Source organism: Cetorhinus maximus, chromosome 11 (genome assembly GCF_964194155.1).
Source record: "Cetorhinus maximus chromosome 11, sCetMax3.hap1.1, whole genome shotgun sequence".
Classification (NCBI taxonomy): Eukaryota; Metazoa; Chordata; class Chondrichthyes; order Lamniformes; family Cetorhinidae; genus Cetorhinus; species Cetorhinus maximus.
The window spans coordinates 6,879,052-6,893,402 of NC_135889.1; the positions used below are offsets into that span (position 1 = coordinate 6,879,052).

Sequence of the window (14,351 nt, forward strand, 5' to 3'; positions counted from 1 at the left end):
AGAATTATAAATAATCTGAGCAAACATTCATTAGTGTCCACTTATCACAAATCCATTTGTTAGTATGAACAACACATTTAAATCGTTCAACAAGGAAAGAAACACACAAATATATTTTAGATTAACCTGGGGATGTATATGGTTGAATGCTGCTAATCTGGGCGTCTTCCTAAACGTTTGATTGCAAGTTCTCAGATGGTCCGTAAATGAATTTGTCCTGACTGGCCTTTGTTGCTAATGATGTAACTTCAAATCCTTGAGCAGCTCAGTGGGTTTTGGGTGCAACTTTCTATCCTTCGACAGAGCAGAGCTTCATTATTGTACTCGTGAAAATGTTATTTTTATTTTTCCCAACCCTGGCTCATTTGGGTTAGTGAACTGAGCCACCCTTTACTTGCGCTAGCCAATGAATGTCAACAGGCTGAACTGTAGGTGGCACCACAGTCTAACCTGAGCCTGGAATTGCCTTCACTCAAGGCATACAGATGGCTCTTGTCTGGTATTATTGGATGGGAATCAGGAAAGGGAGCCCTGGCTTTTCTCCCCTGCCGTCCCAGGACATGGAAGCCAGTTGTAGCATCCTAGCCGCTGAACCGGCTACCTGGAGACGAACGAGGAATTGCATTGGTCATCATTGAACTCTCTGACTGAGCTGCTCGCTGCTTTTGTTAACTGATGCAGTGAAGTAGAGTGACTTCCCTACATGTAGCTGAGCAGTAGCAGAAGCTAAATGGAAGGAGGGTAGAAGATCTTCCTTTTGTTAGGACTTATACCAATTTAGATAACTTCCAGCTGCTCTTATATTTAAAAAATTTAGTTGGGGAAAGGGTTGATATCCAAGGTGATGGTCTCTATGAACTGATGTACTGTGGAGGATTCTGATAACTTTTTTTCTATTTATTTTCTCTCTCTCTCTCTCTCTCTACAGATCAGGACGGACTCAGTCAGATCCTACCCTTCATCTGTAGCACCCACTTCCCCTCAGACCAGGATCAATGTGCCTCATTTAGCACCACAACCCTCTCCTCCCCCACCACCACCTCCCCCTCCTCCTCCTCCACCACCCGCAACCCCCTTTAGCAAATACAGCACCATCAGCAGACAGCAGCCAGGCAAACAGGCTTCCATTGTAACACTGCCTGTGGGGCCACAGGCCATCCCACCACCCCTGCCCTCACAGTTAGTAAAGCCCCAGCTGCTGGTAGAAGGTGACGGGCAGTATGTTCCTCCACCACTTCCCTCAACCCCACCACCCCCGCCACCCCTGCCACCCCTTCAAGCAGTCACTGCTTTGTCTGCGTTGAAATCGGGACCACCCAGCCCTTCCCCCATGGTGCCGGCCTTCACACCCCCACCTCCACCACAGAAGTTACAACAGCAAAATGTTCTATCCCCTGTCCAGCCCTTGGCTCCTTCCCCACCACCACCTCCACCTCCGCCTCCCCCTCCCCCTCCCCCTCTGCCACCCCTACTGCAGGGTACTGCCGCTAAAAAGATAGGGGCTCCATTCGGGGCCTCTCTAAGCCATCCACCTCAAACAGCTCCTAAACCAGCAGTGCCTAATGTCGTTCAAATGGAGCCCCCTCCAGCACCTCCCCCTCCCCCAACATCAATGAAACCACCTAAGTTCTCGATTGCACAGATCCCACTGCCTCCCCCACCACCCTCCCTCCCTCCTTCCCCTCATACACCCACACCAAATCAGCTGGCTGGGACTGCAGACCAAATGCCCATTCCTCCACCGCCTGCAGTGTCCATTGTAAAGCAGTCTATAAATCAGTTCCAGCCTCCGGCTGCACCCTCGACTGCAAAGCCATCACCAGCCTCACTTCAAGCTCCCATATCACCCCCAGCTGTGAAAGCAAAACCCAAATGGCAGCCTAGTTCCCTCCCATCACCTGAGTTTCCCCCTCCACCTCCTGAAAGCAGCCTGCCTCAACCTCCCCCACCGAACCCCACCCCTCCTCCCACCCCAGTCAAATCAGCTTCAGTCAAAAAACCTAAAAAAACGTCCAGTCCAGGTGGTAAGAAGCCACCTCCCACACCCCAGAGACATTCCAGCATGAAAGGATCCAGTTGTTCAGATGCGAAGGAGTCCAGAAAACCCGTGGAGGCTCTCAGCAATAAGTTTGAACAAGCAACAGTTCCTTTAGCATCTCCAGCATTGGATGCCACTGCTTCACCACCTGCTCCTTCGAAGCCTGGTAAATTAAATTTGGCTGCGGTTAACTTGATGTTCCCACCAGGAGGGCCACCGAGCAGAGGGCCAGGAGTTCCAGCTGCTTCCAAAGAGCCCATTTCCGAGTTTCCCTCGCCTCCATCAGATTCGGATTTTCCACCCCCTCCTCCGGATCTAGATCTTCTACCCCCTCCTCCAATAGAGATGGCAGTTCCTGGTTTTTCCAATGCTGTCCCACCCAAAGTAGCTGTGGTGAACCCTCAGCCGCAAACATGGTCCAAGTCTTCGATGAAGAAAGCGCCACCTCCAGTACTTCCCAAGAGGAGCGACAGCACCCGTTTGACACAAGGGGAGTCTACAGAACACCAGGCCCCTCCTATTAATCCAGTGCCAGTGTCTCCTAAACCAGCCTTGTCCGTGCAGCCTCATTTTCTGGCTGACCTCAATAGGACTCTGCAGAGAAAGTCCTTCACCCGACACAGCTCACTAACCTCTGCGCGTCTATCCAAAGCAGAGCCCATCACCACCATGGATGACATGGTGCTTCCACCCCCTCCTCCTGAATTGCTTTTTGACCAGGAATCTAGCGGCGCGTACGCATCTGGCAACATCTCAGGCTATGCAACGTTACGGCGCGGACCACCTCCAGCTCCACCCAAGCGGGGGGACAACACCAAGTTGAGTAGTGACTGTTGATGAACCAGCCACCTATGTGCTGTTTACATGCTGCTCCATATACTCATCATCTGCAGTATTCAGAGCGATACATTAATTGCCTTTCTTAAAACTCTGGCTGCATACATCTTCCAACACAATTAGATCACATTACTCTTAGTAGGAATCCTCATCCTTGGATCAGTGGAGTGTTGTGTTTCACTTGTAAAGTCAAATTGCTCTACTTGTGTAAATATAGATGCTTTGATATATAATGAGACCTAGTGTTGGGGTAGGGTGCTGGGGTTTGTGGTTCATCTGAAAACTTCCCAGTTAGTACTATGGGGGGGAGGGGGGTAATAGAGGTGGACCTAGAGGAAAGGAAAATTTTCCTCCTCACTTAATCAGATTAAATGTCGGTGATTTGATTTGAAAGAGTTTTGTCTTTGTCATTGGAAGACTTCTTAATTGGTACCTTCCCAACGTGATAACTGGCAGTTTTTTTTGTTGTAGGGAACTCTGGCTAGAAATATCATCTGCATTAGTTGGAAAAGGGACTATCACATGCCCTGCATTCTGTTGGTTTTCAACATTTGAGTGTTCCTCGTGGAAATAAATCCTACAGTATCCTGACTGATCTAAGCTTCTGAATTCTCTCAGATGTTTTGAGTGCAGGACAGAAAGATGGAATGCTGTGATCTAAGGGTTTGGAAGTGCTGCTGGCAGCTATTGATCAGTTGCCTGCTGGTTGCAGATTTTAGGTCTAATAGCAAAGCAGATTGAGAGTTATTCAACCACGCTTGGACCGCAATTTCAGTGCAATTAAATGGGTCGCCAGTTAACTGACAGAACCTTCTCCAGGATAAAGCTTTGATCCATGTAAACATTGGAGCTACAGGAGACTTTAAGCTGCTATTTGGAAGGATGAGGCAGAGCAATCCATGAGTTACTCAAGGAATTTATTGAGCTAAGACGTTGAAGTTTTTGATGACTGAGTGCAGAACGGTGCTAAAATGTAGAGGTTACAGAATAAGATTTCAAACCTCACTACTATTACAGTTGTCTTATTTGTGTCCACTGATGGTGTAGTTTATAGTTTGCTGCTGAACCCTACAGGCAAGACAGTCCCGGGTTTGATTTTTTGCTTTCTGTTGAGTGAGTTCATCTCAGCCAGATATGGGCTGGGTAATACAACATACAAGCAAAATACTGCGGATGCTGGAAATCAAGACAAAAACAAAAATACCTGGAAAAACTCAGCAGGTCTGACAGCATCCCTTAATGTCCCCATTAGCACATTCCTTAGATAATGTCACCACCGTCAATACCCCTTTGACCTTTTGTCTATGACACCTTTGGCAATCTCTTCTTTGCCCCCACCTATCACTGGCCCCCTATCCAGCTCTACCTGTCCTACCCCCCTCAACCAGCTTATATTTCACCACATTTCTATTTTTCCTTAGTTCTGATGAAGAGTCATATGGACTCGAAACGTCAACTGCATTCCTCTCCGCAGATGCTGTCAGACCTGCTGAGTTTTTCCAGGTATTTTTGTTTATGGCTGGGTAATACAGTTGGCCTGCGCTAGGGAAGCTACTACAACTGATCCCACTTGCAAGAAAATGTTTGCCAGTGAAGTCAAAGTCATCTTGGTTGTGAGGCGTACCACCTCCTCCTCCCCCCCCCACCCAAGTCAAAGTTCTTTCCTGACATTTACTGAAGGCCAGCCACTTACAGCACCCAGGTAACCCAGCAAGAGTTGCTGCTTGGCGAGAAGGTAAGGATATGGCAGGACTGTGAATAAATTGCCTTGTACGTTTAAAGAAAAAAGGATCTAATGTCAGGATTGAGTCTGACAGCATTTTCTTTCCAGACTTGTTAGCTGGATGTTCCCATGTGGAAATGTCGGCTAGTTCAAAGAGTCAAAAACCATAAGGAAATCTATTTTTTTTTTTAAATGGCGCTCTGTTTATGACAATACTGGTCTAAAGCTGTGTGACCAACCAGTCAATGGTATCCAAATGCAGGTAGACAGCAAAGCAATATTCTGGAAAGGAATTGCCCAACTTAACCCTGTGTTTTTAAAAAAGCAAAATCTTATCATGGCTCCTCTGGCAAGATTCACCAGTAACCTCTGACGTACAGATCTCATTGAAATAATTTCTCAATTTTTTTTAGGCAGGTTTCATCTGTCAGCACAGGAACTTAGCTACCCTGAAATGTGTAGGAATGAAAGGCTGAAGAGGTAATATGTGAATAAGCAAGTACATAGCATCACAGCAGGACATTTGTGATCTGTGTTGGGTCACAGTTACTGAAGTGATGGGCACCAGCAATGCTGCTTATGTTTAAACGATCATTTCAATGTGAGATTGTATTTTATCAACATCAGACAAAATTTTGTGGAATCTTGCAACACCGAGGAGGCCGTTTGGCCCATTGTGCCAGTACCGGCTCCTTGAAAGAGCTATCCAATTAATCCCACCTACCCTTTCCCCACAGCCTTACAATTTTTTTCCATTTCAAGTATATATCCAATTGCTTTTTGAAAGTTACTATTAAATCTGCTTCGGCTGCCCTTTTGGGCAGCGCATTCCAAATCACCATCATTCACTGCAGAAAGCAAAATTCACTTTGTCGCTACTTACTTTGGCCAGTCACCTTTAAATCTGAGTCCTCTGGTTATCCTGCTGCTGGAATCAGTTTTACCTTATTTACTCTTATCAAAGCCCTTCATAATTTTGAAATCTCTGCTTAAACCTCTCTGTTCTAAGGAGAAGAATCACAGCTCCTCTGGCCTCTCCAAATAACTGAATTCCCTCACCATTGGTCCCTTCTCCAACCATTGACAGGAGTCCTGTACCCACCAGTACTCTACCCTAGTGATATCTTTCCTTTCATCATAATACACCTGGGTACCTATTGAGTAATACATTCACGATACATACTGTGTGTAGACAGAACATTCCTATTTTCTACAGAGACCATGTGCGTACTGACTATTCCCATTCTTTGCATCCGTCACGTGTGCAGAGTATTCCCATTCACTACATGTACCTTGTACACGCAGAGCATTTCCATTTACTGCATGTACTGTATACGTGCAGAGTATACCTATTCACTACATAGACTGTGTGGGCACTGAGTATTCCTATTCACTGCATGTACTGCGCACGTACAGAGTATTCCCATTCACTACATGTACTGTATGCACAGAGTATTTTATTCCCATTCACTACATGTACTGCGCATGTACAGAGTATTCCCATTCACTACATGTACTGTGTGCTCAAAGTATTTTATTCACATTCACTACATGTACAGTGTGCACAGAGTATTTTATTCCCATTCACTACATGTACTGCGCATGTACAGAGTATTCCCATTAACTACATGTTCTGTGTGCGCAGAGTATTTTATTCACATTTACTACATGTACTGTGTGCATACAGAGTATTCTCATTGACTACATGTACTGTGTGCGTAAAGAGTAGTCACATTCACTACATGTATTATGCGCGTACAGAGTAGTCCCATTCACTTCGTAGACCCTGCGTGTACAGAGTATTCTCATTCATTACAGCACTCCTTGAGCTTGTGTTAATATGTTGAGTGAGTCAGCTGCTGGATTATTGGTGAAAGACCTGACCAAGTCCTGAAATTCAGTGTAGGGTTTTGAAGAATCGGCAGTACTTGATGTTTGGTACAAAATGAAGCATCCACTGGGCAGGTGGATGTTTGTAAAATACATTCACCTTAGCCAAGTGCAACAAGTGGACCTTAAGTACTTCACATATGCTTGTTAGGTGCATATTATCTGAGATGAATCGAGTTTATTCACTTGTTTGTACATGTCTCTCTGTCTCATGTCCTCTAGCTTTCAGTTTATGCATGATCCAGCCAGGATTCAATGATCAACCTCCCAATATCCTGGGTGTTTGTTACCCAATAAATAACAATGATGCTGTGCTTGTTGGATTTCCTTCTCAATTGGAAACTCTTAAAGAAACTATCATGAAAAATAGTTTTTGGTACAGGCCATGAATCATTATGCATAACTCTATTAAAAGTGGCATTGACTGGGAGATTCCTACCCATTTACTCTCTTATTGGCCCATTTGAATTTTGTGATTAGATTTGTGACCCAATTTATACTATTTTTTCTTCACTCTGAGTTATCTGTTTTCTTTTACATTGGAAGGATCATATCCCAATTTGAATTGCCTGGTATCTTTGACCTGTTCAGGATGTGGATGTCACTGACAAAGCCAGCATTTATGCTCCCTTGTCCTTGGAGGTTAGCTGCCTCCTTGAAACTTCGTAGGCTGTACAGTGAAGGTACTCCCACAGTGCTGTTAAAGAGTTCCAGGATTTTGACACAATCATGTTGAATTAACAGCAACATATCTCTCAAGTCAGGATGGTGTATGGCTTGGAGGGGATCTTGGAATATTCCCATGCACCTGCTTCCCTATTGTCCTAGGTTTGCAGGTTTGGGAGGTGCTGCCAAAGGATGCTTGACAATTTGCTGCAGTGCATCCTGTAAATTGTACAAACTGCAAACATTTTGCGTTGAAGGTCATTGATATTTAAGTGGGTGGATGGGATGCCAATAAAATGGACTGCTTTGTCCTGGATGGTGTTTCTTGAGTGCTTAAACTGCATCCGTGAGGGTTCAGGCCTGGAACTGTAGTCAGGCATAGGAAGCTTGTGTGAACACTGCGTATTTTCATTGGCATGCCTTTGTTGCTACCTTTTTGCATTCTCTGTGTTGAGTGGCGTATCCCAATGATAAATCCTGTCCCCAGCACTTCCTTTGAGAGTCCTGTGAATGGATATGAAAGTAGCAGTGTTTATAGTTTTTATTGTTGATGCTGAAGTGGCAGTGAAGCACAGGACCCTCCAGCCCCACATGAGTGCCATTCCTCCTCGTTCTTTCACATGGAGCTGCATTTTCCTCTGCTTCCCAACAGTATCCTCAGGAAACCCCAGAGTGTGTCGGAATTGGGGGAATTGTCTGCTCTCTACCATCAAATACCGACTGCACAGTTGGTCTAAAAAAAAAATCTACTGAGAGTTTGAATCAGTGTGCGCTACTGGAACAGATATCAATGAGTGAATAGGCAGCAAGGTATTTACAGATTATCAAGCTGCTGAGTGTAACACAAGTTTAAAGGTCCTGATGTGTTTTCTCCCTATCTGAATTGGATTTGTTATAAATCGCTTTTCATCATATCAGAATGAAGCAACATTGAGGATTTTTCACTGAGGCTTCAAGGGCCAATTGACCTTTCTCAACTCAGATGACTTTTCAAAGTCAGTGCTGGTATGGTTGTGGAAATAGGGTTGGAGGGAGGAAGGGAGATGGGAACAGGGGTGAATCCAGGAAAGGAAAGTTTGTACCAAAGAAAAACACATGATTTATTTTTAGCCAAAGAATCCATTGTAGATGCTGGAAATATAAATGGTGCACTGGATTTGAGCTGGAAGAGAGAGTTCACAGGCACACGCTTGGTACTGAACACGATGTCCTGTTTTGTGCCATTGTTGGGAGCGGTAAGTTAGCCATGGAATGGCGAAGCAGTGAGAGAGACCCTATCAATAAATGGCTGAGGTACTGTTCCCAGTCATTGCAGGAGGTTGGGGTGGTCTTGTGCTGTTTGTCATAGTTTAGTGATCTCTTCTGTCTGCATCTTTCCGTTTTGTTTGGGTGTCTTGTCCTCGTGTTGGTTTAAGATTCAGTAACGATCGCAGGCTGTTCAGTTATCTAGGAGAGCAGCTCAATTTTCCGTTATGATCAGGATCCACAGACTGGGAGTGTTGTTCTGATGCCATCACTTCTATCAGGAATCATTCAGGCCAACCTTTCAACTGAGGAGCATGAACTGCAAATCTGTCAAGGACCAGTGTCACTGGTGCTTCTGCATATCTCCTCTTGGAAGCTGTGAAGCATCCTTGTGTAATGTAGTTCAGATATAATTACCATAAGAACGCAAACGGAACCATTCTTAATACTGGGCTCTGTCCTGTATCACCTGTTGTGCCATCATGTAGCATCATGTGTGGGATGGGGAGGAGAGGGTTGTTATTATGTAGATAAGAGGACTTGGATATACATAATTCACTGCTAAATCTCATGGTATGGACAAAGCTTCTTGCTGGTATCTGCGACATTCCAGGGGACTGGGGAATGTTTTGCCTTAAACTGGATGCAAGTGAAGGCTCAGCCTGTAACCTGTTTGGAGATGGCTAAAAATATCACGGCCAATCTCAAATGGTCACGTTGGGTCGAAAGCCATGTTTCTGTGTTTAGTTTTGGTATATGTTGCTGAATTTTGCTGTAAAGTTGTTTTTGAATGCTTCTGGTTAAATGCAGAGAATGTTGGCTCACACTCTGACTAAAAATGCTGTAGCATGTGGTTAAAGGCCATCCTCATACCCCTACTCTGGGAGTGGCTGGCTGGCATAAGGGAAAGATCACTGTCAAAGTTGGAGAGTAATATTGTATATAATTTTCACCCCTTCCACCTCATGTTCACTCTAAGAGAAGAACATATGCAAGTTCCTTTTTTTAAAAAAAAATGTAAACTCTGAAATGTATTAATACTGGAGACTGTAATTAATGCATGGCAAACATATAACAGTTTTTATGACAATAAATTGATTTCAAGTTAAGTGTGGACCTCTTGTTCTGTGTAGTCTCAGTCACACTAACATATCGGACACGTTTCTGCGTGGAATTTGTTGGATCACGATGAAAAGTGGTTAATCCTGGCTTGCTTCACCAGCCCCTGGGAGAGGTAATGCTGCAGCATTGATCCACTGGGAAGGAAATGTTTCCACCCTCCCAGAATACTCCATATGTTATATTCTTATTTGGACTTGGCTTTTTAGAGTGTTTTATAATAATAACTTCAATGACTATGAACGTAACAATTCAGAGAAAATAGACTGAGTCTACCAACAAGCAAATGCTTCTCTCACTGCTGTGTGCGGCAGGAGCAGTTATATTGCATTCATGCCCTGAAGCTATAAATGAACCTTAACACCAGCTCCAACTAGTCTTTACCTACTTCAAAAACAAATTCATACCATACCCTAAGTTCTTGTACAAATGAGGCCATATATTCCACAAGCCTCTGATCTCAGTCATGATAGTAATAAATGTACTTGAACTAGCCTCAGGATTCCTCGGCCAAAGGGTGAAAAAATCAACCTCTCCTAATCAATGTGATGATAAGACCACAAGACGTAGGAGCAGAAGTAGGCCATTCAGCGCATCGAGTCTGCTCCGCTATTAATTCAGATCATGGCTGATCTGATAATCCTCAACTCCACTTTCCTGCCTTTTCCCTGTAACCCTTGATTCCCTTACTGATTAAAAATCTGTCTGTCTCAGCCTTGAATATACTTAACTACCCAGTCTCTACAGCCCTCTGTGGTAAAGAATTCCACAGATTCACTACCCACTGAGAGAAGAAATTTCTCATCACTGTTTTAAATGGGTGTCCCCTTATTCTGAGATTATGCCCTCTGGTCTGAGACAAGGGGAACAACCTCTCAGCATCGACCCTGTCAAGCCCCCTAAGAATCTTATATGTTTCAATAAGGTCACCTCTCATTCTTCTAAATTCTAATGAGTACAGGCCCAACCTCTCCTCATAAGAAAATCCCTCCATACCTGGGATCAACCTTGTGAACCTTCTCTGGACTGCCTCCAATGCTAGTATATCTTTCCTTAGATAAGAGAACCAAAACTGTTCACAGTATTCCACGTGTGGTCTAACTAGTGCCTTGTATAGTTTTAGCAAGACTTCCTTATTTTTATGCTCCATTCCCTTTGAAATAGAGGCCAACATTCCATTTGCCTTCCCTATTACCTGTTGACCTTGTATGTTAGCTTTTTGGGATTCATTCACAAGGATTCCCAAATCCCTCTATGCTGCAGCCTTCTGCAGTCTTTCTCCATTTAAATAATATTCAGCTCCTCTATTCTTCCTGCCAAAGTGCATAACCTCACATTTTCCCACGTTATATTCCATCTGCCAAGTTTTTGCCCACTCGCTTAACCTGTCTATATCCCTCCGTAGACTCCTTGTGTCATCCTCACCACTTGCCTTCCCACCTATTTGTGTCATCCGCAAACTTGGTGATAGTACATTCACTTCCCTCATCTAAGTCAATATATTGTAAATAATTGAGGCCCCAGCACTGATCCCTGTGGCACTCCACTAGTTACAGGTTGCCATCCTGAAAATGCATCCTTTATCCCAACTCTGCTTTCTTATTAGTTAGCCAACCCTCTATCCATGCTAATATACTACCCCCAACAGCATGGACTGTTATCTTGAGTAGTCTGATGTGCAGTACCTTATTGAACACCTTTTAGAAATCCTAATATATTATGTCTACTGATTTCCCTTTATCTATCCTACTTGTTACCTCCTCAAAGAATTCTAATAAATTTGTTAGTCTGCTTGGTTAGATTATGTATTTCTAAATGCTCTGCTATTACATCCTTTATAATAAACTCCAAAACATTTTCCCAATTACAGATGTTAAGCTAACTGGCCTATAGTTACCTGTTTTTTGTCTCCCTTTTTGAATAAGGGTGTTACACTGGCCGTTCTCCAATCCTTTGGGACTTTTTCAGAATCTAAGGATTCTCCAAAGATAGCATTCACTATCTCTGTAGCTACTTCCTTTAATATTTTAGGATGAAACCCATCAGGTCCAGGGGAGTTATCAGCCTTTAGCCCCATTAGTTTCCCCAGTACTTTTTCTCAAGTGATAGTTATTGTATTTATTTCCTCCCCCGCTTTTGCCCCTTGATTATTTAGTATTTTTGGAGTGCTATTGGTATCTTCTACTGTGAAGACTGAAGCAAAGTATTTATTCAACTCCTCTGCCATTTCCTGGTTCCCCACTGTTATTTCCCCAGCTTCATTCTCTAAGGGGCCTATTTTCACTTTGGCCCCTCTTTATATATTTAAGCTCTCACTGTCCTTTTTATATATTACTTGCTAGTTTACACTCAAAGTTTATTTTCTCCCTCTTATTTTTTTGGTCATCTTTTGCTGGTTTTTAAAACTTTCCCAATCCTCTGGCTTACCACTAATCTTTGCCACATTGTATGTTTTTTCTTTCAATTTGATACTGTTCTTAACTTCCTTGGTTAACCATGGTTGGTTTATCCCCTTGAATCCTTCTTCCCCACTGGGATATATCTTTGTTGAGAGTCATGAACTATTTTCTTAAACATCTGCCATTGTTCATCAACCGTCCTTGCTGCTAAACTCCTTTCCCCGTCCACTCCAGCCAACTCTGCCCTCATTCCATTGTAATTACCCTTATTTAAGTTTAACACAGTTGTTTCTGACCCAAGTTTCTCACTCTCAAACTGAATGCTAAATTCTACCATATTATGGTCACTGTTTCCTAGGGGATCTTTTACTCGAGATCATTTATTAAACCTGCCTCATTACACATTACCAGATCCAAAATAGCCTGATCCCTGGTTGGATTCATAACATGTTCTAAAAAACTGTCCTGAATAGTCTATGAATTCTTGCTTGTGTCTACCAATTTGATTTTCCCAATCTACATGAAGATTAAAGTCACCCATGATTAATGTCTTTTTTACATGCCCTCATTATCCCCTGATTTATTCTCTGTCCTACAGTATAGCTATTGTCAGGGTTCCTATAGACAACTCCCACCAGTGTCTTCCCCTTGTTATTTATCTCCACCTATATGGATTCTACATCTTCCGATCCAAGATCCTTTCTTGCTATTGTACCTATTCTATCTCGTACTAACAAAGCTAACTCACCACCCCTTCCTGCCTGTCCTTTCAAAAAGTCACATACCCCTGAATATTTAGTTCCCAGTTTTGATCTTATAACCACGTCTCTGTAATGCTTATAAGATCACACCCATTAACCTTTACTTGTGTTGTTAATTCATCCAGTGTTAATTCATTGATGTAGAGGGTGGTCACAATTCAGCCACATTGGACTTTAGGTAGGATGTGAGGGTCCTTGAGATGGATGTTACAGAAAGGAGAGAGATGATGGGATACCTTTTCCCCTTTGTCCCTCATCTCTCGGGTGTCTGCAACAAGACATGTCTTTTAGATGGAGGTTTTTAAAACCCTTTCAGTGTTGTGACTTTTAGTAATAGACAGGAAGCAGGCTTCAGAATGAGTTTAAATCAGAAGAAATGACATTTATTCGCACAACACCTTGAAATGTAAATGCACCAAAAAAAATTCCCTCACGCACACAGACACATGGATTCTAGATGCAAAGCATACATGTAGGTCATAAACAGAAATACAAGAAGCAAATCACATGCTTAAATTTAGTCCCTGAAGATGTATGTGTTGCATGTACGGATGGGTTCGCTCACGTGGTTCATTGGATGAATGCAAGTTGGAAGCCTCAAGGCTTCCAGATGAAGACATAGCCGAATATCTGTAGAAACAAATCTTTGCGTGTGAAGATAAAATAGACACCCCCCTCCCCCAACTCTCAATGCCTGGGTTGACTGGTTGTTCAGGCAGGGTTCTAGTCATCTTGCTAGAGGAATGGTCCATCCTGTCCTATTGGTTTCCAGACTACCTTGTTTCTGGCTGGTTCTTGGATTAATTAAATTTATTTTCTAATGTAAGTTTTGATCATGTGACCATGATCAATACTTATATTGTCCCCACACACAGGATTCAAAGTTAGAAACCATTGCTACATAATGGGGGGAATGAATGGTGGCTGTTTACACCTGCATATGATAAACTGGCTTCTCCATACCTCCTTGTTACCTGTCAAGCTCGCAGACAGAGTCTGAGGGGGCTACTGATTTTGAGTTTTGGTAAATACCTAGTCAATCAAAGGTGTAAATGCAGAAGTGGTTTTTCATTTTAAGAACCTTCCAGAGACCTAAGTTAATTCTTTGTGCAGAAATCGCAAAAGATCACGTGACCCTTGGTGGCCATCTTTGCAGCAGACTGTTAATGATTTCAAAAGGAAATGACATGGGCACTTGGAAATAAGCTTGCAGGACTACAGGGAGAGCGTGGCGGAATGGGACTGACTGGTTTGCTCTACAGAAGAGTCAGCATAACTCGATGGGCCAAATGGCAGAGGCTTCTGCCATATATGACTGAGTAAGGGTGATAGATTTTCTTCATGAGCACTTTTTTGCTGATAGTTTCTTTAAAAAAACCGAACTCAAATTCACAAACTGCCGTCGTAGGATCTGAACCCTCATTCCCTGGATTTAGTCCATGAACACTAAATGCCAATATGTAAACCTCACACCCCTGTCAATAACTGATGCTCAGTGTTTACATGCACACACAAGAATTACCACCTGAACTGTATCCCAAGAAGAGCTGGGACCTTCAAAAAAGCAACAGATAAATGTAGGAATAAATAGTTTTAATGTTAGTATCGATGCCTTTCATGTCCTTGGAATGTCCCAAATTGCTTCACAGCCCATTGCTGGTAAATATTTTGAA

General features: G+C 43.2%; 1 protein-coding gene across 2 annotated transcripts in view; it reads left to right on the forward strand.

Moving 5' to 3' along the window:
• raph1a (Ras association (RalGDS/AF-6) and pleckstrin homology domains 1a) overlaps positions 1-9,508 on the forward strand; it is a 146,776-nt gene extending 137,268 nt beyond the window's left edge. For both annotated transcript variants that reach the window (XM_078551448.1, XM_078551449.1), the window contains exon 16: positions 929-9,508. In XM_078551448.1, the coding sequence (XP_078407574.1) occupies positions 929-2,875 (1,947 nt within the window). In that variant the 3' untranslated portion in view covers positions 2,876-9,508. The remainder of the gene's footprint in view (positions 1-928) is intronic.
• The last annotated feature ends 4,843 nt before the right edge of the window (positions 9,509-14,351 follow it).